This window comes from Episyrphus balteatus, chromosome 4, assembly GCF_945859705.1.
Source record: "Episyrphus balteatus chromosome 4, idEpiBalt1.1, whole genome shotgun sequence".
NCBI lineage: Eukaryota > Metazoa > Arthropoda > Insecta > Diptera > Syrphidae > Episyrphus > Episyrphus balteatus.
In genome coordinates this window covers 30,018,380-30,041,611 of record NC_079137.1, presented here as the reverse complement: position 1 = coordinate 30,041,611, position 23,232 = coordinate 30,018,380, and the positions used below count along the sequence as shown (strand labels likewise).

The following is a 23,232-nucleotide window of genomic DNA, read 5'->3' as shown; positions in this document are numbered from 1 at the left end:
CGGTAGTAATTTTTTTCGCTTTCTCTATTATCTATGGTAAATCTACTTCGCAAGAAAAAATAAGATAGTGAAGTTGTGTATAGCTTTTATTTAATTTTAATTTTAACTTTAATAAGAAACAAATACACCAGGAATATTCTGAATTGAATTAAATGTTTGAATATTTTTAAAATTTAAATCCTGTAGTAAATTTGAATTTTGCACATTACTGTGCTAAGTGACAAAATAGAATACCTAAAAACAAAAACAAAAAAACAAATAAAAATATGCGTACATTTGGATATCTCACTATTTATTCATGGTTACTACAACAGCGTTGCACTCAAGCATTCTGGCATCAACTTTTCATACAAATCCATGCTGCAGCTACGAGCTACCCCAACGCCTAACATTACATGGCCTCCTTCTGGAGAATGGGGATGATGATGGTGTACACTTTGGCGTTAGAATCATCATCACTTTTCTTTGAAGTACTTTTGGCGCCATCGTTACTCGCTTCGTCTTTGCAACAGCAGCAGCAGTCATCATCATCATCATCATGTTTATCATGGCTGCCGTCGTCGTTGTCGTTGTCGTTGACATTTTGTTTTCTAACATTTTGGAGTTGTTTCTGAATGTGAGTCATTTTGTCGTCATTTCCATTGTTGTCGTCGTCGTCGTTGGAATTGCAACAGTGGCTGTTTCTTTCACAATTCGCCCCAACACGATTCCCAAAGAAACGCCTTAGACCACAAAGTTTCCCTTTCATGAACAACGTATATTGGATTGTTTCAGCTAGGAACGTATACAAAAGTGGATTAAGGACGCAGCTGGTCAGGGTTAGGATGCCAAAGGAGAAATGCAAAATCCAGTGAACTGGACGCGTATAGGTACCGTACATTCGCATAATGAGAAACACCCAGGCAGGCAACCGGAAGAAGATGAACACAGCCATCAGGATCAGAACAATAGCGAACATTCGCAGGTGGCGAGCTTCGCGGGTACTAATATGCTTCGCGCTGTTGCCTCCAGCAGTGTTGGAATTGCTTTTCACATTGTTGTTCGGCGGCGTTTCCCTATCCAGCGACTTCATGGTCGTAGTTGTTGTTATTGTTGTAGTTGTTGTCGCCACCATACTCCGCGTTGGCACCGTTAATGTTGAATAGGAACAAATCTTGTGACCCCCTTTGCAATGGCAAGGATGGTCATATTCATATTGTTGGTGCGCTGCCTTTTCCATTAATTTATCTTGGGGCTTTCTACCCAAACTCAAAGCGGCAGACAATGAGGTTGTTGTTGGCGTTGCAGCCTGAGGTCTTCCCAGTTGGGGTTGCTGTAGAGTTGGTGGCGTACGGATGGAACGTCTTCGGATCCATAATTTATTAGCAATGATTGAGTTAAGCCAAACGAAGGCAACTAACGTTGGAATGAAAATGATGGCTAGGACAACGATGTAATAGTATGCATTTGATTTCTGTGAAAGAGAAAGAGAATCAATACAAAAGTTAGCAAATAATAAATGGAATATTGGTTGCAGTAATTGAAATGGTTTGAAGGGATAAGTGAAAAGCAATGGAAGATATTTTTAATTTTTTAAATCGATAGTTTGAATGTTGAGCTAGTCCACAATTGTTGGTTACTACCACAGACAGTTTTATCAGAAATTCAATTATGATTATTAAAACTAAAGATAAGGGCAAATTTGTTGATAGATTGATAAATAGATTAATGTGATTAATGAAAGGTAAAAAATATATCAAGTTCATAAAAATAAATAAACTTGTTTAGAGAAATCAAGATTTTCCTTTTTTCCATAACCTGAGAACGGTTGAAATAAATAGTAATGATAAAACTTCCGATCACATGCTACTTGAGCTTATACTTAGATTGTGAAAAACATTTAGTAGTAGCGGATTCCAGAAAAAAAAACTCTACCTCCATTTACTCCCAAAATTCCTAACCTAGATGATCACCAAAACCGTCGATTGCTTTTTGGGCATAGAAAAAGTATTTGACAGTTTATGCATACAATTTTTGTTGTTGTTTACAAACTCTTTCTGCAATTTCGGTTAGACGGTTATTAAAATTTTTAACAGCGTTCTTCAAACAAGAAACAGCCATTCATCAATGAAGACAATCTGTGTTGGAGTTGCGCAAGAATCGAAGCTAGGACAATAATTCCTCTTCAATATCAACACATCAACACATAATTGGCAAACACTGTTCTTAACGTACGCGAAGTCTATGTGAATGATGTTTGTCGCTGAGAGTAGAAACTCATATAAGAACAGTTCGAGTTTTATAAGCACTGAGGCTTCCTAATCAACACGGTTAAAGCAGAACGTATGTGCTTTCAACTATTAGCTACCTTCGAAAATGCTAGAATGTTCAGACAGCAATGGATCTACAAGAACATTAAGATAAACATTTCTGATAGAACACAAATATCAGCCGAAAATAAAGTCAAACACGTAGGAATAAATTCAACCATACTGCAGTCTTGAAAAAAAACGTATTTCGCCTTCCACTGCATTCGGTCACTGATGTGGAAAAGAAACGGATACAGCTAAAAGACAAACCTTCTTCTTTACAATCGGCTCGTAGGCCTATCATCAACAAGATACTGTTTACTTATCTGGTTCACTGTGATAAAAACCCATTGGCCTCTTCAAACCGGAAGTGATCTTCTGAAACTTTAAGTTGAAATAAAAAATGACTGGGTGGAGCTACAAAATTAATTTTTGCGCAACAAATTAGCATTTAATTAGCTACAATTTCGGGTATCAAAAAAATATTAATTTTCCTACTTTCGTCCTTAGTTCTCCGTTAAGAGTATCGCTCATTGGCAATAGATTTTTGAGGGAAAGTACCTGTCGGCTGATTTTTCGTTTCATCTGTGCACAGAAAAAGTTTAGTATTGATTCACTGGTATGCAACCAAAATAGACCTTGCACTAAACCATACTTTGCTAACGAAAAAGTTCAAAACGGAAGTCAATGTTTCTGAAAAACTTGAACATTAACAGGTCAAAAACGCAGTGTTTGGGTACTTTTTATGTCAAATTTCTTCACTGTTCATTATTTTTTTTCTAAAACTGAAATAGATATTTCAAAATCTTAGTGGTAAATATAAAACAGAATTTCATGGAAACTTAGCTTGTGAAACCTTATTGCGAAAATAGTGATATAAATCTGTATATAGTTTTGAACTCAGCACACTAAAGTTAATTCATAACACAACAAAGTCCTTGCTGCCGACTTTTCTCTTCGTTTTTTGGCGACCAATGTTATTTAAAATAGGACATTAATTAGCTGAATGAATCGAAAAACAATTTTTAATTACTAATAGTTCGAAGGGATAAAAAGAAAATTTCATAACCTAATTAGTAGCTTAATCACTGCATATTGAAAACTCTTCAAACCATTTTCCGCATTTCCACATATTTAACGAGTACAAAAATTTGTTCAAAACATTTAACATACCTTCTCTGAAACGCACATTTCCACCAGTGTTAGTCCTATAATTTCAGGATCATCTTCTTCCGCTTCAAATGCCATCGATCCTAATATATAAACTTTGTATGTTGAATATGCTGAATACATTGGACTTGCAATACCATATGACAACGCCCAAATGCTAGTCACAGACACAATGCAAAATCTTCTACTTGGATTCCAAGATCCAAGAACCGAACTCATAACAGCAAAGTATCTATCCATAGCGATACCCACTAGAGTCATACTTCCTGCTAAAATAGCTCCAGTCGTAACAAAGGGAATAAAAATACACATTGCTTCGCCAAGACACTGAAATTTGAAAAATTAATTATTCACATTTTAATTATCAATCACGTACACTGAGGGAAAAGCCACCATAAAACAACGTTAAATCAATGAAAACCACATCGATTTAACTATTATTAGGAATGATTTTGCTTTGAAGATGAACATTTTAAAATCAACGTGGAAAAAATGTTAATTTTTGATGGTTTCGTATCTTAAAGTCACATAAATCAAAGTAGTTCATCTTTGAAACAACGACGTTTCAACTTCAATTTATTTTTTCACTCAGTGTAGCTGGTTTATTAATTATGACGAAAAAGATTATACCCAAACTTGGACATATGGTGCAGCGAATTGTGCTAAATATCCGGCCGACATGAATATCGTTTGAATGAGATCACTTATTGCCAAAGATATGAGGCAAGTTCGAAAAAACAAACGTAATTTTCTTTTTCTATTTGCATAAAGTGCTCCAACATTTCCAACAATCGATAAGCCACACAAAAAACCGACGATTATGGTGAATGCAATTGCTTGCGTTGGCGTTAAACTGGTCAGCTCGGATTCCAAAATACTTGGAAAATCGTTTTTCTTTACGGAATTCTCGTTTTCATCAGAAGTATCAAACCGAAATTCATTTGAGTCGATTGTATTGAATGCCATTCTATGTAAAATTTGAATTTACTTTGAATTCTATTGGGAGCCTAAAGGTATGCAATGTTCGGCACTTTGATATCAACTGATTCTACCGAATTGAAAATTACAAAACGTTACCTTAATTTTTAACATTTTGATTATGGATTATGGTTATCTTATCGAATATAAAAGTAAATTAATTTAACATCCACTTACAACCAAATGACGTTGTTTATCATTCAGAATTCATTAAACGGCGATTGAATTTCAATTGAAAACAAAACTACCTTATCGACGACAGCCGTGTGATAAGATTTACAATTGATTGCATATGTTTAGATAGTCGATTATTTTTGATAAACGGTAGCGAGTGAAGTGGGTTAAATGTATTTCGACAGAAGCTGAAGTCACATTATTTATGAATGAATGTTTTATAGCCGAAAAGGATATCGTGCAAAATCAAATTGTTAAGGTATTAGTTATCACATTTTTAGTGGAATGTTTGCAAATCTATTGAAATTAGCTTTTTGTTTTGTTCGAAACCAGATATTTTTTACTTATGAAATTCTTCAAACAAATCAGAATAATTTCCCCTGACTTTCTTTCTCCTTTTTACTCACCGTTTTTACTTGCGATATATGTAGGTACTATATATCAAGTTATGCATTCGTACAAAAAAAAAAAAGTTGAGATAGCATTTTTCCATGACATTACGATGGTAGAGAATGCCAAAAAAGTGGGTCCCGGAAGTCCGTCTGTCTGTCAGTTTGTCTGTCTGTAAACGAAGCTACAGCCTAAACGGATGAACCGATTGATGTCAAACTTGGTATGTGGCATTATTTGGCGACTCTACAGAGGGGTTTTTGGAATTAATTTTTTTGGACCAAAAATAACGGTACTTGTCATATACCGATTTTAGTAAAATTGAAATTGCTCAAAAACGGCTCCAACGATTTTGTTTAAAAAATTCAAATTCAAGGTCGATCTTCTAATAAAATTTTTTTTTTGAAAATCATTAAAAATTTTGAAATTTTTTTTTGAAAAATCAAATTTTCGAAAACGGGACATTGAATTTTTTTGAAATTTTGTTTTTAGATGTTGATTAGTGATTTCTACAAAATGGCATACCAATTTTATTTTAAAACTTTTTTCCAAAAAATTATTTATAAAAAATTAGTTTTTTTAAAAAACGGCTCTAACGATTTTGAAAATTTTTTTTTCTAAAAATGCATGTTAATATATCAATCAAAACTGCATACTTGTTTTTTAGGGCAATTTGATTTCAGATTTTATTTTAGTTTTTTTAAAAAACGAATTTTATTTTATTTTTTTTTTTTTTTTTTGTACCCATATAGTAGGTACCTACATTTTGGTACATTGGTATGCCATTTTGAAGAAATAATTAATTTACACATAAAAACTAAATTTCAAAATTTTTCATTGATCCGTTTTCAAAAAATTGATTTTTCAAAAAAAAATTTTGAAATATTTTTTAAAAATCCAAAAATGCGTTTTTTGAAAATTTTCTAAATTCTTAATATTATCTTTACTTACACACGTTTGTATAAAAATTTTCATTTAAATCGGGTTAATGTTGTACAAGATATTCAGAACGGTAAAAAAAATATTTTTTTTATTTTAAAAGTTGGCTCTTATGTGTAGTACTACACACAAAAATTTAAATCAAAATCGTTAGAGCCGTTTTTGAAAAAAATTATCTTTTCTATTTCCGTTATATGGCAAGTACCGTTAGTTTTGGTCATAAAAAAAAATTTCAATTTCCCCTCTAGGGAATCACCAAAAACTGCTAACTACCAAGTTTGAAGAAAATCACTTCACTCGTTTAGGCTGCAGCTCCAGATAGAGACAGACAGACAGACAGAATTGCCGGACCCACTTTTTTGGCATTCTCCATCATCGTAATGTCATGTAAAATTGTTATCTCGAGTTCGATTTTTTTTACGAATCCTAAACTTGCCCTATAGTACCTATATCGCAAGTAAAAAGTTGCTTTATTTGCCCGAATTTTTATTAAATAGATCGAAAATACTAACAAAAATTCAAAAAGTTCAATTCCTAAAACTTTGACATTATAAGTAAAAAAACTTTTTAAGAAATTCAATTACATTAAATTCAAAATTATATTACAAGCTATACATATAAGAATATTGCAAAATGCACTTACTTGTATGTTTAAGTTATTTATTTATGTTGGCATAAGGAATAGCTTTATATCGAGTCGAACGCCTAAATTGCATAACGAATAGGTACCTAATTTGGTTCCTTGTCTAAAATACTCTAAGAGTGGACATTGAGTAGATGGGTTTCTCACTGAACTCTATGAGTATAATTTTATTAGGTGTGAGACAAACTCCATATGTAAAAACAAACTGTACAATTTTTTCGGACCCAATTGCTTTATTTTTCCTTTAAAATATATGCAGGGAAAAGCAAAAAATTAATTAAATTGAAATTAGCTAAAGCATTGGTTTTAAATTAAATGTCACGAAAAGATATCCCATTAATATATCATTGTTATAGAAATTAAACAATTTAGAAAATATATCGATAGTTACTACATTTAATACAATTTAAGTGAAAGTAATCAATTGCAGTTCTTTTTCTATTTTTGATTACACTTTCATAAAGTTATTAACTAGGATTAACACAATAAAACCATAAATATACTGAAATAAAATCATTTAACTCTCGAAACACGTTAACAATTAAAAATTTATTATTAAAAGCAAACAGCCAGACACAACACACATAATCCCCAAATAGATTACTTTTCTCTCAAAATTTACTGATCCTCGCTTAAGCTGCAAAATGTTTCTCGTTTAATAGCTCCAACCACACTCTGCATACGACTATAATGGTCCTGGTCCATACATATATTTTGTTCCACACTCTGCAGTCCTCACCTCGCATTTAATCCACTTCACTTTGGTGTTTACGATTTTTAATCCGAAATAAATTGCAAACTTGCTTACCCAAACCCAAACCCACCTCCCTCAAACACCTCCTAACTAAGTGCACATGAATTTTTCAATTTAACTTTGACATCAATTATTGCCACCCAATCGTTTAGTGGAAGCAAACACAAAAGCTTTTTAATTGATTCCATAATAAAACAAGCAAAAAAAAGGACAATAAATTGCATTAGTAGCACCATGCCGCGGCCAGGCAAGGCAAAACAAAAGGCCGAATAAATCACTCATACGCCCCCCGGTACCGGTAAACTTCTGCGGCATCATGCAAAATTTGCATAGGCAACCCCCCTATAAGTATGCGTTGTTCATTTTTAATGTGTGCATATTGCACGTGGTACATCGTCATAATCATCATCATCATCCACTCATTGCACTGAGTTCTAAGCCCAGAATTTAATTGAATTCCATCAATTGTGTGATTGATTGGAAATTAATACAATAATCCCCCCACAGGCATGCCTCACAGCCTCAAAACACATATGCCAGGTCGAAGGCTATGTAGGACCCAAGAATATTGTGTGTTACGCAAATATGGCATACAATGCTCTCGTACGTGTTTCATGTAGTGTTTGCTTTTCAAATGGCATACAAATATGGGTGTGATGTTGAATCCTGCAACCTGCAATAATCCTGGTCCTCGTTGCTGGAGGTGGAATGTCAACCGCAACAGAAATGAAATTTTCGCAATTTGCCATCTCATTTAGCATTCGCATAACGATGACAAACTAAATATCCGTGATATCCTTGATTCGTTTGCTATGTGTGTGTGTGTGTTTTTTTTTAAAGCTTTTTTGCACTTGGTTGGTGTTGAAATCGACGTCGCCGTCAACCGCTTTTAATGCAGCAGTTTTGAATAATCAACATTTGGCACGCGTTCCCTAATTGTAACTGAATTCACATGTCATACTTTCAGTTGAATTTGCAACGCCCAAATTTGAATTTACTTTTTTTTTCATTTTTTCTATCACCGCTTTATAGTTTTGGAAGTCAAGTTGCAAAATATATATAAAAACGGTTTAGTTCAATAAATTAAACTTAAAAATGTAAAACTTGTTTTTTAGTACCTACATTATGGCCAAATTGTTTTGTATAAACTGTGATGAAGTGTGGTGAAAAAGTATTTTAATTAAAATTTTTTAAAGCGGCCATTTTATATTTTTCTAAAGTATTTGATATACATATGTAAGCCTCTCACAAATTGAATTTCTTGATTTGATTCTTTTTTAGATCGCCCTTCAAAAGGCCTTGAGTCTTACGGATTGGGATTAAAATATCCTGAATTTAGATTCAGGTTTCCGTTCTTTATTTAAATTTTAAGTTTAAGAAGTGCACTCCGGATTTGCTCAGGCCATGGGAGACATTTTGAAAAAATAACTTTGTTTCATTTGTCAGTAAGTATTGCAACTTTTGAAAACAAAATTTTTGATGCAAGCAAACTCCAATTTTGTAGTTTAAACACTTTTTAAACATTCAAGGTTTAGTTTATAACAGAAAAATCAATTTTTTTTTTGAAATTTGAATAGAAAATCGAGGTTTTGCGTTGATCTTATTCAGCAGGAATAAAATTATTTTTTTTTTATTTTGAAAGCTTTCTTTTGACCTTTTTGTAAACAAAAGCATACAATAATGACTGGAAAAAAGTTTTTTTTAGTTTGCCTGAGCAAACCACAAGTTCCTTTTATAAACTTCAAGTTGAAAAAAGAAATGACCGATGGGAGCAACAAATTTTGTTTTTGCAAAGTTACAATTACTAAATAAGAGAAAAAAATTCAACTTTTTGAAAATTTTGATAGAGGTTTCATCATATTTCAGTGGAGTTTTGAAACACAAGGAAACTGTTGAAGGTGTTAGATTTGCATCATGAGTCTAGGTTACTTCAAATTTCTGTTAAAAAGAAATAAATTTCGATTTTTTTTTTTTTGGTTTTTGAAAGTTCACTTTTAAGCTCACTTTTATTAAAAAATCCTTTAGTATTTTATTTTAAAAAGTATTTGATATTTGCACCAAAACTTTGTCCTCAAAAGCTTTCGCAATTGTACCATATTATTTGGAGATTTTAAGACATTTTGCACATACGTTTTTTTTGTCCCTAACCATTTTATAAATCAATTAATACCTACGTCGAATTTCTTACAATTTAGGTACAACTATTTCAACTATACTATTGAACCTAATGTAAGGCCAAATAGTCAAAATATGTAGTAAAAAATTCGACGAATTAATTTTTTTTCTCATTGCAGAATATTTTTTATTTGCAATAATTTTTTTTTTTTAATGTAAAATATTTCGGTTAGAATAAATATTTTTTTTTTTTTAAATACTTTCTTGGAATTTGGCAATGGAAGTTCGATGTTTTATGATGTTAGACTTAGATGTTCTCTTGACAAACAATTAATTCCCGGACTATTAACATATTTTGTACATTTTCCAATGAAATTTGCTTCATTTACCTCATTTATCGCACTTAGACTAGATAAGCATTTTAAAAGGATCAAATGAATAAATGTCTATGGTTAAAGTTGTAACATTTTATAACGGTGGCTGTTGTATATTTGGTAATTAAGCTGACTCTAATATAGTTTTAGAGAATTAGAAGAACAAAAAATGAAATTGCAAACAGCTATTTGAAAGTTTACCAAGTTTAGTGAAAATTACGGGTAGATATGAATTATTTTATTTACATCTTAAAGTAATTGTGAGACGGTATAAACCCAAAACTAAATTGGATTGTAAGACATAGTAAAATTGAATAAATCCTAAATTTTGATGCGAGGAAGTTTTGAGTAAATTATAATGAATGAACGAAACGTTAAAGTTTTTCGAAACTTTGTAGCTGAAAGTTTTTGAAATTAGCGAGTAATTTAGATCGTATGTTCATCTTTTTTAAGAAAAGTGAAAAGTGAGTGAATGAAATTACACGAAAAGAATAATAATTAATCCCAGATTTTCGAGCAAAACAAAAATATCTTATTAATGATAAACACTTAGGTAAGAAAACTAGAATTTTGTGTTGATCGTTTTTCTTTCAAATAAAAAATTAATTTTAATTATTTAGGATTGCACTGTAATTTAATTATAATAAACACAAAAAATATTTCAAACAAATAATTCAGTTCTAATTACTTCTTTTATTTACTATTTTTATTTAAACATGAAACTTTAAATTTATTGTCATACATAATAATGTTAGTTTTATTTGTTGTTATTAATATACATTAAAGGAAAAAACACATAGATTTTTGTTTGTAGTGCCTCTTAAATACTAATCTTGCAACATAGTGATTAAGCACAGCAAAACTTATTTTTAAATATGAATATAAATTTATACAAATAAAATTATCATAACTCGACTTAAAAGAAAAAACTTACATATATATAAAATCAACTCAATCACGCAACACAATAATACATACAAATTTAGTTAAAGCTTGCACAGTAAAAAATAATTTTATAACAATAATTTTCAAAATTAAAATTATATTTTTTATTCTACATAAAATATAAAACTTAACATACATCATTAAATTATATATAAGGTAATATATTTATGTATAAATATAAATTTAACTTAAACGTATTTATAGTTTTTCGTATACCATATATTCTTTTTAAAAGACTTAAAATAATTATGAATTAAAATTTACAAAAAAAAAAGCTTTTATTTTGTATTAATTTATAGTTAAGTCTTTTTTCGCTTTATATAAAGAAAAATTAAATACATAGACGGCATTTTGTTTGTGTAGTTTTATTTGTTTTGGGAGTAATTCCTGTTTTGTTTATATTTTTATTTTTACTTATATTTTTTTTATTTTGATTTGATTTGGAATATTTTTATAATTTTTTTTATTAAAATTATTATATATATTTTTGTTTTTGTATAAATGGCTCGTTAGGTTACAAATTTCTGGTGGCATTGTGGCGGCAAGACACTGGTCTCATTTGGCTTTATTTACTTGATTGCTTTTATTGTTTCTTCTAATAGTAAGTTGCTGATTCCCTTGAATCGTATAATTCATTGTGACACTGATGGCTCATTCGTACTTTTAGACTTTCATAAGGCAAGGCTTTGCCATCGATCAGGTAAACTGTGACATAAATTAAGTAGCTTTCACCAGGACTCAAATTGAAAATGGTGTGTGTTTCAAGTGGTGATTGGCTAAAAAATAAAGGCAATAAGAAAATAATTTTTAATTTTTTTTTGTCATTTTGTATGCTAAATAACAAAACCTAAACAAAATTAAAAAAATATTGTGATTAGTAAGAAAAAAAAATTTCTATAAAGATTGACTTTTACCCCTTAGTACCATACCTTTCATTTTCTCAGAACACTAAAATCTGCCTCGAGTTTGTTTTAGGGGACATACGAAGGGCCATTTTATTCACTATTACTCAACTTTAGGAAATTTTTGAAGTTGGAAAACTTGAGAGTTAACTCCAACTCGAGATTAAAATCGCAAGTTAAAAATTTGTTTTTTTCAATCATTTTTTTCTAAGCTCCCTAATTTCGAACCAAAAGTTGCCCTACTTGCTGTTTTAAAAATATCCCTATGATATTTGTGACAATTGATAAATGTTATTTTGAATGATGTCATATTTTTTAGATTAATGGTTTCGAATATCATGCTATATAAATATGTTTAATTAATCAAACCAATGTGAAACATCAGAGCTAATTTACAACAAAAAAAAAGTAGATTTTCCGAGGTTACGAAAAAAAAACTCCGAATCTATTGTTTTTTTGAGATGAAAAAAATTAATTTTGTCACACACACATCAAATTTTTTAAATTATTTTTAATTATTTAGCAAAATATACATATCAACAAATATGATCTCAATTTTGGCGTCACAAAATATTGTTTTGACACAAAGGTTCATCAGTTATCATCTTCACTATTCCAAGATATAGGTACATGAATAATTTTCCAAAAAAACAACAATTATTCTTCAGTACAAAGCTTCTTCTTTTTTAAAATTAAAACCAACTTTTGAAACAAAAATGAAAATAAAAAATGACAATTCAAAGCAAAATCTCAAGTTGAGAAATCAAAAGTTGATAAACTTGAGATTTGAAAACTAAAAGCTAAAACTGTCAACTTTCAGTGAATGAAATCTAATTCTCAAGTTGAAAATAAAAATCCTCGAGTTGTTTTCAACTTTGAGTGAATAAAATCGCCCTTAATTAATGTTATATCGAATTGATTTATTTATAGGCGATAAGTTTCTTACACTTTGTAGGAGAAGTTTTCAAATCAATCCATTTTGCTCTAAATAAATTTGTCAAATATTAGTCTATTTCAATTTTATTTAAAATTATAGCTTACTAGCAGTATTGCCAGAATATTTTAGATGCAAGGAGCCGATTTTTTAAAATCCTAGAGCCAAAAAGAGCCGCTTTCAAAAATTGTCCAAAAAACGCAAACAATTGTTTTTGGGAAGAGATTTTCGATTTTTTTTTAACTTTTAGATAACTTAAAGTATAATTTAATATATATAATATAATAATATTTGAAATTTCGTTAGTCTTAACTTTTAAGAGTATCTTTGAACACTTTTTTCGAATTTTTAAATTTCTTGACTACTAAAAATTTAAAAAAAAAGCTCTACGGAATTAAAGTGTAATATAAAATTATACAAATTTTGTATATTTATTTCATTTTTTGAGAGGAGTGTAAGCACACTTGAAACGTTGGAAAATATTTAGGCAGTTTTACAAATATGAGGAAAAAGATTATTATACAAAAGAAAGGTTATGCTAAATACACTAGCCCAAAAAATGAAGGGAACACAAAAAATTCTTGATTTTTTTAGTGAATTTTGATAGGCTGTATCTCAGTAAAAAGATATCGTACCATGACAAAACAAAAAAATGTGAAAGCTGCATTCTTCTAGTTTTAGAATCATAGAAACTGTTCAAACACCAAAATTTTCCAATTTTTTTTTGTTTTTTTTTTTGTCTTAAAAAAGTGGGAACATTTTTTTTTTTGATAAAATGATTTTTATTTTTAAAAAGGCTATTTTTTTAGTTTCAAGATTTTTTTGTTTCGAAATTCTACGATTTTTTTTAGACTGCAGCAAAATCGGTCATCAAACCAAAAACCCATACTCTTGGTTTCTAAGTTATCGCACTTTCCCCTCAAATGTTTCCTTTATACTTGAGTAAAACTATAAATATGAAAAAAAAATATACATAAATTCAAATTGCCATACTTCAGTTAATTTTCAATGAAAAATTTAAAAACTTGTGATCTGTCACAATGTTAATATGTGATTTTTTTCCTCTGCAATAGACCTAGAGGCAAATTTTAATAAAAAAAAATATTAATAAAAATCGAGATTAAATTTTCTACGAAAAAATCGCAATACCATCTATAAAAATGGCGAAAATAAAAAATCTGGTCCTAAAGGGGTCAAAAGAAAAGTACAAAAATTGATAAAAAAAAAATATAGTGAAATAAATTTGACAAAATCAAAAGCAATTACATTTACCCCAATGAGACTGGAGCCAAGTAATAATTGAATGCTACTAAATGTTATGTATTTTTTTTAATTACTTTTGTATTAAGTTCATATTGAAGAATTATTAAAGTTTAAAACTTTTAAAATTAATTTTTATGGGATCTTGAATTGAAAGAGTGAAGCTTTTCCTAAACTGTTTTAGTTTCAACCTTCACGCAAGCTTTCATTCAGCATCACCATTGTACTTGTTCACTTATTCTTGAAATTCCCTTGAATTGCTAGCTTTAACTTATTGAAGGGTCCTTACCTGAAGTTCAAATCACTGACCGGAATATAGCAACTTAGTCTTTTGTAGTCTCGTGCAGGGTTGTTTAAAATTTCTTAGTTTTTTTTGTCCAACACACCTTGTGTACAAACCAAATACCAAACCTCATGTGTGTACTTCCTCAACCCAACAACATACTGTAGCAATTGCTAAAAAACCTCGAGGACTGGAATAATTTCTACAAAAGCTCAATTCACTAACGCGTATAGCTTGCGTAGATTTCCTTTGTCAATTATGTTGCTGAAATGCGCTTCAGTGCTTCAGCCGTTTTGCGTCCTCTACTGAGCCTTTATTCAAGGACTAAAAGCTAATTAGGTTAAACGAACCTAAAGTTCCGTGGTTTAAATAGTTTATTCAAGCGAAAAGGATTTCGCTACAAAAACCAACATGTGCACTTATTTTTTCCCTCCATTTGTGTATGTGTGTGTTTGCTTGCTAGCTGCATCTGTATAATATGCCTATACGTACGTTTATACTTACATCTTACTCCTTTCTGAGCACTTAATCGAATAGAACTGCGGATGCTGCATGATACGCTTGCCAAAATCCATGCAGTAATTAGTTGAATCGACAGAGCTGCGATTTCGATTCGGCAGATTGAACACAATGATGCAGTATCTGAAAAATTAAAAAAAAAAACAAAAGACCAAACCAAAAAATAAAAAAAAGACAAATATAGTGGAAGAGAGTAAAGTTAAAACGATTATCATGCGGAGAACTGTTTAAATTGACCTCGATTTGACTTACCCGATTGTCCTGATTTCAGGCGATGCATACCACGCTATTGTTGTCGATTTGCAATTCTTGCGGGACCGCACTTCGTACACGGTTACATTCTCGGGCAGTTCAGGGAGGTTATTGAATGTACGACCTGTCGTTACGGCCAACTGTTTGGGCGATACCGAAAATCCACAGAAACATTTTACAAGCTCGATCATGAATCGATATACCCTCCATCCCTATTTGCATGCAACTCACACTTGGTACTTACCCCAACTTTATTTGCTCGCAGGACCTCGTCCTCGTTGCTAGGGTTAACGCGAATAATATACCTGTCACCAGGCAGAGCGTTATTCATGTTTATATAGGTGGGCTTGTAAATTCCATCGGCCTGGCCTACAACGGTTCGTTGTTTTAGGATTTTCGCATCGACTTCACTGCCGCCACATGGCAGAATAAGGTAGCGTAGCTGTGATACTGCACGGAGTTCGTCCGATGGAACCTTTGGGATAATTGAATTCAAAGTTTACATTCGAAAAACCATTGATTTTGCATGGGAGTTATATTGGGAGCAGAAGTGGAGCCTGGGCCTACCTTAAAGCTAAAAACCGATACGCTGGTCATGCCTGAGATTTTCTCCACACTCAAGTCATTCTCTCGCAGCGATGAGGGGTGGGTTCGATTGAATTTAACAGTTGTTGCAGCAATGTGAAAGGTGAGGTTCTGCCGTTTGGTGTGTACCCCAAAAATATCCACAAAATAGGTTGTATTGGGTGTCAGGCCTTTGATGACTTGTTGAGTACGTGAACCGGTGCAAATGACATTGGTGATGCGGGGATCTGAAATCATATAGAAAAGTCAGTCAAAAAGCAGTTCAATAAATGTTTATTTTTTTAATTCAAGTATGATAGAAATTGAGTGAAGTGCTTAAAAGTATTTTTGTTAAGATTAAAGTGTGAGTACGAGGCTGTCGTAGAACTATTTTTCGATGAAATTAATAGTAGCCAAATTTTCAAAGTCCACGGGTTAGGGAAATTTTGTGAACAAATTCCATGAGCGTTATTTTTATCAAACGATTACTTCACTTTACGGATAGTTCTAGTGGTCAAAAGTCTTCTCAAACTTTCTAATAAGAAAAACTACGACTTGAGTGATAACTATGCATGAATTCCACATCTTATTTGAGTGATTAAAAAAAAAAATACTGTGACATAAATATCATTCAAGTAAGGTAAGTTTATGATTCAGAAGATGGAATGATTTTAAGAAGAAAAAAAAACTGTTAAAAATTTTTGGAACCGTATTTTTTTATTATGTTGGCATCAACATTTTAAAAGATTTTCGAAAAAAAATAGTATCCCATACGAATAAATTATTGATCCACACATAAAAAAATGTTTCAAAAAATACATCCACCTGTTTTGAAAATATAATTTTTTCAAAGAAAATATTCAAAAATGTGTTTTTCTGAAGTTTTATTTATTTTATAAAAGGAGAATGGGCATAATGAACGTTCGGCGGCCATTAATGAAATTACTATCAAATAACAAACTAAAGAAAAAATTAGTATTTTTAATGCATCGTGCAATGCGTTTAGGACAAATTGAATTATATTTTTATTTTAACTATGAATTAAGATTTTACATCATTTTTTAGGTCAATTTTGAATATCTGACAGATAAATCTCCAAATATAAGATTTTTAATCCAACAACTTCAAGATTTTGTTCAAGAGTTTTTATATGATTTATAGTTAAATAAAATTGGAAAACAAAACTCAAAAAAACAGACTCAAAATTGTTGTTTTGAAAAGTTTAACTTTTGGGTTCTATTTGTTGGTTGATAAAGGTCTTCAGACTCAAGAAAAATGACAGGGCATCATAACTTTCTCTTAAAATACACGTTATCGTTTAATATTGAGACCATGCAAAAATGCATTTATCCGTTTGTGAAGTACGTCAAAAGCATACATATATCTAACAATAACTTCTGCTAAAGAATTAATCACATAAAAAAAAAAAAACTAATTCACGGAACCTCCACTTCCCCTAGGGAAACTCAAAAAACTCATATTTTGTAATTTACCAAGTTATAAGAAAATCGGTTCATTATTCAAAGCTGCAGTTCGAGACAGATAGACTGACCAACAGAACTTTAGGACCCACGTTTTTGCATTCTCTAACATTGTAATGTAATGTCCGATTGTTATGTCGAGATCGATTTTTTTTTTTTTAATTCACAAAAAAATTAGGTATGTGTCATTAAAATTCATATCAATGGTGTACGGGTGACTCCAAAATTGCTTAAAAGCAAAATTATTATTTGTAATGCTTAAGATTACTTAGACCAAACAAATAAACATAACTACAACCAAAATTTAAGAATGAATGTCTATTATAAGACCCATCAAAATAAAAAATAAGAAGTGGTCACTCGGGTGTATGCGTACTTTTTTTTTTTTTTTTTTTTGAAACGCAATCAAATTTTCTTTTCATTTCTTTCATTTTTTTTTTAATTTTCTAGGTTCAAAAAAAGAGTTTCCAAAATACAACAAAGTTTATCTGAACTTTATAGTTAAATTATGTTGAAATCACTCCACTTAAAAGAAAAGTAATTTGTATGTATCTTTTCCTTTGTTTAGTTCAGATATATTTACATTAATGGAACGCAAATACCATAGAAAAGTGCCAATCACCCTTTGTCTGCAATATTAATTTATGGGACAATTATTCATGTATTTAAAATTCAAGAAACTCCAAGTTCCATTTTCAATCCCTTTGGCTATTATTCAAAAGAACGTAGGCAAAGCTACTGCTTACATTTTAATCAACAAAAATTAATCACTCTCAAATTACATCTCAAAGAGAAAATTGAAACACCTTTTGCAGAGCTCGTAGCTGCCTTCAGTAAGAAGAACTTATTTCCACACAAAGCTTGTCACACGCACAATTCAATTAGTCCGTTAATTATCAATCAAGTATTTTTTTTTCCTACTACTTACCAATTTTCTTTACCCTTTCGGCTGGCTTTTGCCAAACATAGTCCATCGCTGATCCGGGGAAACAATTACCCTTCCTCATCGAGCCCACCACAAACTCATTTACTGCCATACAGAAATTCTTCTGTGTTCGCTTTGCATTAATCACCAAGCAATAGTGCACCGCATGGATGTCGAACTTGCTGCAATGAAGATGAAGTAGAAAAAGTGAAAATGAAAATGAATATCTACAGACGTCAACAACGACGACGAGGCAAATCCATCAACATCCGGTCGAAATCAGACATAAAGACAGATAGACAGATAGATATACGGTCAACACCGAACATATCAAGTGTTGTTCATATCCATGCCGTGCCATTGCCATACTCAAACATATATATCCAAGAGAACACTTTTAAGCTCACCTCTTGCTCCACTTAATTATCATCTGGCTTTTCCGCATTCGATTCTGACTGCGTATGTTAATCTGATTCGTCCGGTTCAATAGCGCCCAATTGGATTGTGGATGTTGAGCGTGAGCTTCCATTTTCATTGAGCCACGCTGCCTGGCCCGCACGAATAAGTCGTATTGGCCACTCAACGCACATGGTAAAAGGATTTCTTTCAAATCCGATTTGAAGTTTCTCGATAAATTGGCTGAAATGAAATTGGAGGAGAGTGTGTTTCAAAATTTTTGTTAGTTAGATACAATTTGAGAATGCAAGTAGAATAGCATACACTCTTTGTCAATAGATTAAAGCTGGATGAACACTATGCAAATCAAAACGACACCAAAAGATGTAAGATAGGTCAAAATAAAAAAAAAAGTTTGGAAAAGAAACTGGAAGCGGAAATTTATAGGAAATGGACTTAATTCAAAAATGTTTGTAATAAAATAATGACAACAATTTGAAATGAGTGCTAATTTCAAATCTATAAAAATAAAAAAAATGTTCACTGTGGTGTATGTGTACTTTTTTTTTAATGGGAAATAAGTATTGCTTTAATGAGCTTTAAACTTAAATTAGAACTTAATCAATTGACTTGGAGTATAAATTTAGGTTATCCTTCTAGATACTCACTTGTTTGATTAAAGTAGATTTTTCGGACCACATTTTGTGAAAAGGTTATAAAAAGTGGCGAAGATGAATTGAGATAGAGAATGAATCTGTAAAATAAGAAAAGAGAATTTGATTAGCTGGTTAATTAGCTTGGGGTTTTTCATTTAAAATATTAAATTGAATGGAAAGATACAGATATAATTTACTCTAATTAACTTATATTTATTAGGGTATTTCTGAAACGATATGGAAGGGTATAAAGGTTGAATTATCCTTAAGTTTTGTATAAAAATATTTATAATCCTTTTCTTTTTTTTGTTCCTGTTATACATATACAATATATTTATGTAATTTACTGTACATTGTTCCTTTTGTTATGTTTTCTATATAATGGGTTTTCACATTATTTTTAATTAATAAATTTAGATAGTAAAAAACAGTTGGATACCTTTTATGTATTTTCTTCAATGTATAAGAATATCATTCTCGAATAAGGAATTTAAGTAAAAAAAAATATTTAAAATATAATTTTTTTCCATCATGTATTTTATTGGCCGTGTAAATAATTAAATTAAATAATACATTACATCACATTAACATAAAACAAAATAAAATTACAAAGATTTTTAAACCCCTTAGTTAATAAATGAAATTCAGTGGTCTGCAACGAAAATAAAAAACCAAACCATACTTTTCCAAATAATGTTCGCTACTTCTTAATTCCGAATAAGCAAGTCAAAACAGCTCTGTCAAGTCACAGTTTTTACTTGCGATATAGGTACTATACAGGGTGTCCCACAGTCACCGCCCCAAACGAAAACCATGGATTCCTGAGGTCATTTTAAGTCGAAACACTTAAGAGGTAATTTTCTCGTTTTCGTCCCGTTTTCGAGTTACCACGGTTTTTATGATTTTTGTTCTCTTTTCCCTTATCTAGCTTTATCTTTGCCAAACTACGTTTGATTTGAAAAATTTTTTTTACAACCAATCAAGAATTTATTACAGTTTAAGTTTGTCTCAAAACTTTTTTTTTTGCGGACAACCGTTTCTCCACAATTTTGCATCAAACACAATTTTCTTCGTTTTTTAGGTTGTTTTTTACACTTTCATATCATTTAAGTCATAAAAACACGTTAATGAGTATTAATTTTTTGTGCTTTTTATTAAAGCCCAGTTTATTTTCATAAAAAAAAATAAGTTTTATTTCATAAAAAAGGCTACTGAAATTAATTAAAAAAAATAAACAAACTGAGTGAATTAAAAAAAAAAATAATTTTTAAATACAAAATTTATTTAAATGAATTAAAACTTTTTCTGAGCTTTATTTATTTGTTCTTTTCTTAACCACAATAGCTCAGAAAAAGTTTTTAATTCATTTAAATTAATTTTTTATTTAAAAATTATTTTTTTTTTAATTCACACAGTTTGTTTATTTTTTTTTATTACTTTCAGTAGCCTTTTTTATGAAATAAAACTTATTTTTTTTATGAAAATAAACTGGGCTTTAATAAAAAGCACAAAAAATTAATACTCATAAACGTGTTTTTTTGACTTAAATGATATGAAAGTGTAAAAAACAACTTAAAAAACGAAGAAAATTGTGTTTGATGCCAAATTGTGGAGAAACGGTTGTAAGCAGAAAAAAAAGTTTTGAGACAAACTTAAACTGTAATAAACTCTTGATTGGTTGTAAAAAAAATTTTTCAAATCAAACGTAGTTTGGCAAAGATAAAGCTAGATAAGGGAAAAGAGAACAAAAATCATAAAAACCGTGGTAACTCGAAAACGGGACGAAAACGAGAAAATTACCTCTTAAGTTTTTCGACTTAAAATGACCTCAGGAATCCATGGTTTTCGTTTGGGGCGGTGACTGTGGGACACCCTGTATATCAAGTTATGCATTCGTACAAAAAAAAAAAGTTGAGATAACATTTTTCCATGACATTACGATGGTAGACAATGCCAAAAAAGTGGGTCCCGGAAGTCCGTCTGTCTGTCTGTCTGTCTGTCTGTCAGTCTGTCTGTCAGTCTGTCAGTCTGTCTGTCTGTCTGTCTGTATAAGGACCTGCAGCCTAAACGGATGGACCGATTAATGTCAAACTTGGTATGTAGCGTTATTTGGCGACTCTCCAGAGGGGTTTTTGGAATTAATTTTTTTGGACCAAAAATAACGGTACTTGTCATATACCGATTTTAGTAAAATTGAAATATCTCAAAAACGGCTCCAACGATTTTGTTTAAAAAATTCAAATGTTGGTTTCAAGCTAAGGTCTATATTTCAATGAAAAAATTTTTTTTTGAAAATCATTATTAACGGTACCTGCCATAGAACCGTTTTTTTCAAATTCGAATATCTCTGAAACTTCTTATTCGATTTCAACGAAACTTTTTGTAAAGAAGCATTTATATAATTTAAATATAAACCACAAATTAAATTTCAAAAATAATAATTTTTGGATTTTTAAAAAAATTTTGAAAATTTTTTTTTGAAAAATCAAATTTTCGAAAACGGGACATTGAATTTTTTTGAAATTTTGTTTTTAGATGTTGATTAGCGATTTCTACAAAATGGCATACCAATTTTATTTTCAAACTTTTTTTCCAAAAAATTATTTATAAAAAATAGTTTTTTTAAAAAACGGCTCTAACGATTTTGAAAATTTTTTTTCTAAAAATACACGTTGATATATCAATCAAAACTGCATACTTGTTTTGGAGGGCAATTCAATTTCAGATTTTATTTTATTTTTTTTTTAAACGAATTTTATTTTTTTTTTTTCAAATTTCTATATAAAAAGTCTTACAAATTTAAGCAACTTTAACTCCAAGAGCAAGTTCGTGCGACCCAGTCGTGCATTTTATTTTCCATACAAACAGGTCAAAAGCGTATTTTGATGTACTTTTAACGTGAAATTATAAAAACTAGTATACTGTTTCGCTAAAGCAATCGGTAAAAAAAAACATTATATTAGCTTTTGAAACATGTTTTTTTTTTCAAAATTAATTTTGTTCTCAAAGATAATGAAAATCATCATTAACTGTTCTTCAAAATTTTAGATGTTTACATAACTAATGTTTCTTTTACGAACATACAAGTGTGTGGCCTTATTCTGGAATTAAAGAATTTTAAAAGACACACATTTTTATGAAATACAAATGAAAATAAAATAGCAAAGTGTAAATGTTTTTAATAATTGATAAATAAAGACAAATTTAGTATCAGAAGACATTGAGTAAATTTACAAATTTTGACCCATATAAGCCCATCAGTCTAATTTTCTATACGATAACCGACAAAATGTCTTCGATAGTTTCAGTAAAATTATTTGGAAGGACAAAGTAAAATTTGATTTTTTAAATTTATTTATTACTTAATGTTTTTTTTTACATAATTAATAAATCTAAAGATTTTTCCTCATAACGGTTTTAACTTATTTAAGAATATTTTTTTGAAACAAGAAAAAATAATTGAGGGAATTGGACAATTTTGGTTTTTAAACAGTTTCAATTATTTAGCTATTTTACCATTTGAAATAAAATACTTAATACTTAAATCCTAGCTATCACACGCTTTTTATTTTGTAATGAAACGATCATTTTTTACTGAGATACAGCTTTTGGAAAATCACTAAAAAATCAGGATTTTTTTTGTTCCTTTGGGCTGGTGTATTTCTTTAAAATTTAAATCTAACGTTTTGCTCTTTTTTATAAAAATAAAATACCAAAGTTACTTCTGGCGGTTTCTTTTAGCACCAAACTCTTAAATGGCATAAATATAAATAAAATTCCCTTAAGCTCTGCCTTACAAATTTTAATATTTAAGAAGAATTCATAATCCTCTCATGCAAGCATAATACCATGATAACGGTATCATATATTTTGTAATTTTGTAGAATAAAAAATATAGATTTACCTTCAGGGTATGTTATCGACTTTTTATGAGGAACGTATAAGACGTTTCATAGAACCATGACTTTTATGTTGGCAAATTATTTCACTCTTCTCTCATTTTATATTTACTTGAAGGAAAATGTAAATATACCATCTTAGCTTTAAATTCACAAAATAAATTCATTTTTCATCGATATTATATTTTTATAAACGGATTCAGCTCTAAAGCTATAAATTGAAATGTGCATGCAAATTTCCGTGAAATTACTTCATAAAATTCCAATTTTTTCGTTTTCAATTGGTTCTCGAAAAAATTATAACCATAAACAATAACACAGCTGCTTTCTTTATAAAATATAAAAAAATCTATATATTCAAATATATTTCGCATCCAAAAGTATCACTTAT

The 23,232-nt window shown here is 30.2% G+C and overlaps 2 protein-coding genes across 2 annotated transcripts in view; both read right to left on the bottom strand.

Annotated features, from left to right (window-relative positions):
* Nucleotides 1–275: 275 nt before the first annotated feature.
* On the bottom strand, nt 276–4,479 carry LOC129920120 (neuropeptide Y receptor type 5). The gene is made up of 3 exons (XM_056001332.1): nt 4,089–4,479; nt 3,462–3,785; nt 276–1,453 (listed from the first exon to the last, which is right to left on the bottom strand). Exons 1-3 carry the CDS (start codon nt 4,422–4,424, stop codon nt 392–394), a joined length of 1,722 nt encoding a protein of 573 aa, XP_055857307.1. The 5' UTR covers nt 4,425–4,479; the 3' UTR covers nt 276–391.
* A 6,153-nt stretch (nt 4,480–10,632) lies between these two features.
* The window catches only part of LOC129920121 (protein NDNF), a 72,965-nt gene continuing 60,365 nt past the window's right edge, over nt 10,633–23,232 (bottom strand). Inside the window, exons 2-9 of the mRNA XM_056001333.1 lie at nt 18,955–19,040; nt 18,298–18,529; nt 17,894–18,072; nt 15,488–15,732; nt 15,165–15,395; nt 14,921–15,060; nt 14,654–14,791; nt 10,633–11,546 (exon numbers count right to left, since the gene is read on the bottom strand). Coding sequence (XP_055857308.1) covers nt 11,366–11,546; nt 14,654–14,791; nt 14,921–15,060; nt 15,165–15,395; nt 15,488–15,732; nt 17,894–18,072; nt 18,298–18,529; nt 18,955–19,040 — 1,432 coding nt within the window. The 3' untranslated portion in view covers nt 10,633–11,365. The remainder of the gene's footprint in view (nt 11,547–14,653; nt 14,792–14,920; nt 15,061–15,164; nt 15,396–15,487; nt 15,733–17,893; nt 18,073–18,297; nt 18,530–18,954; nt 19,041–23,232) is intronic.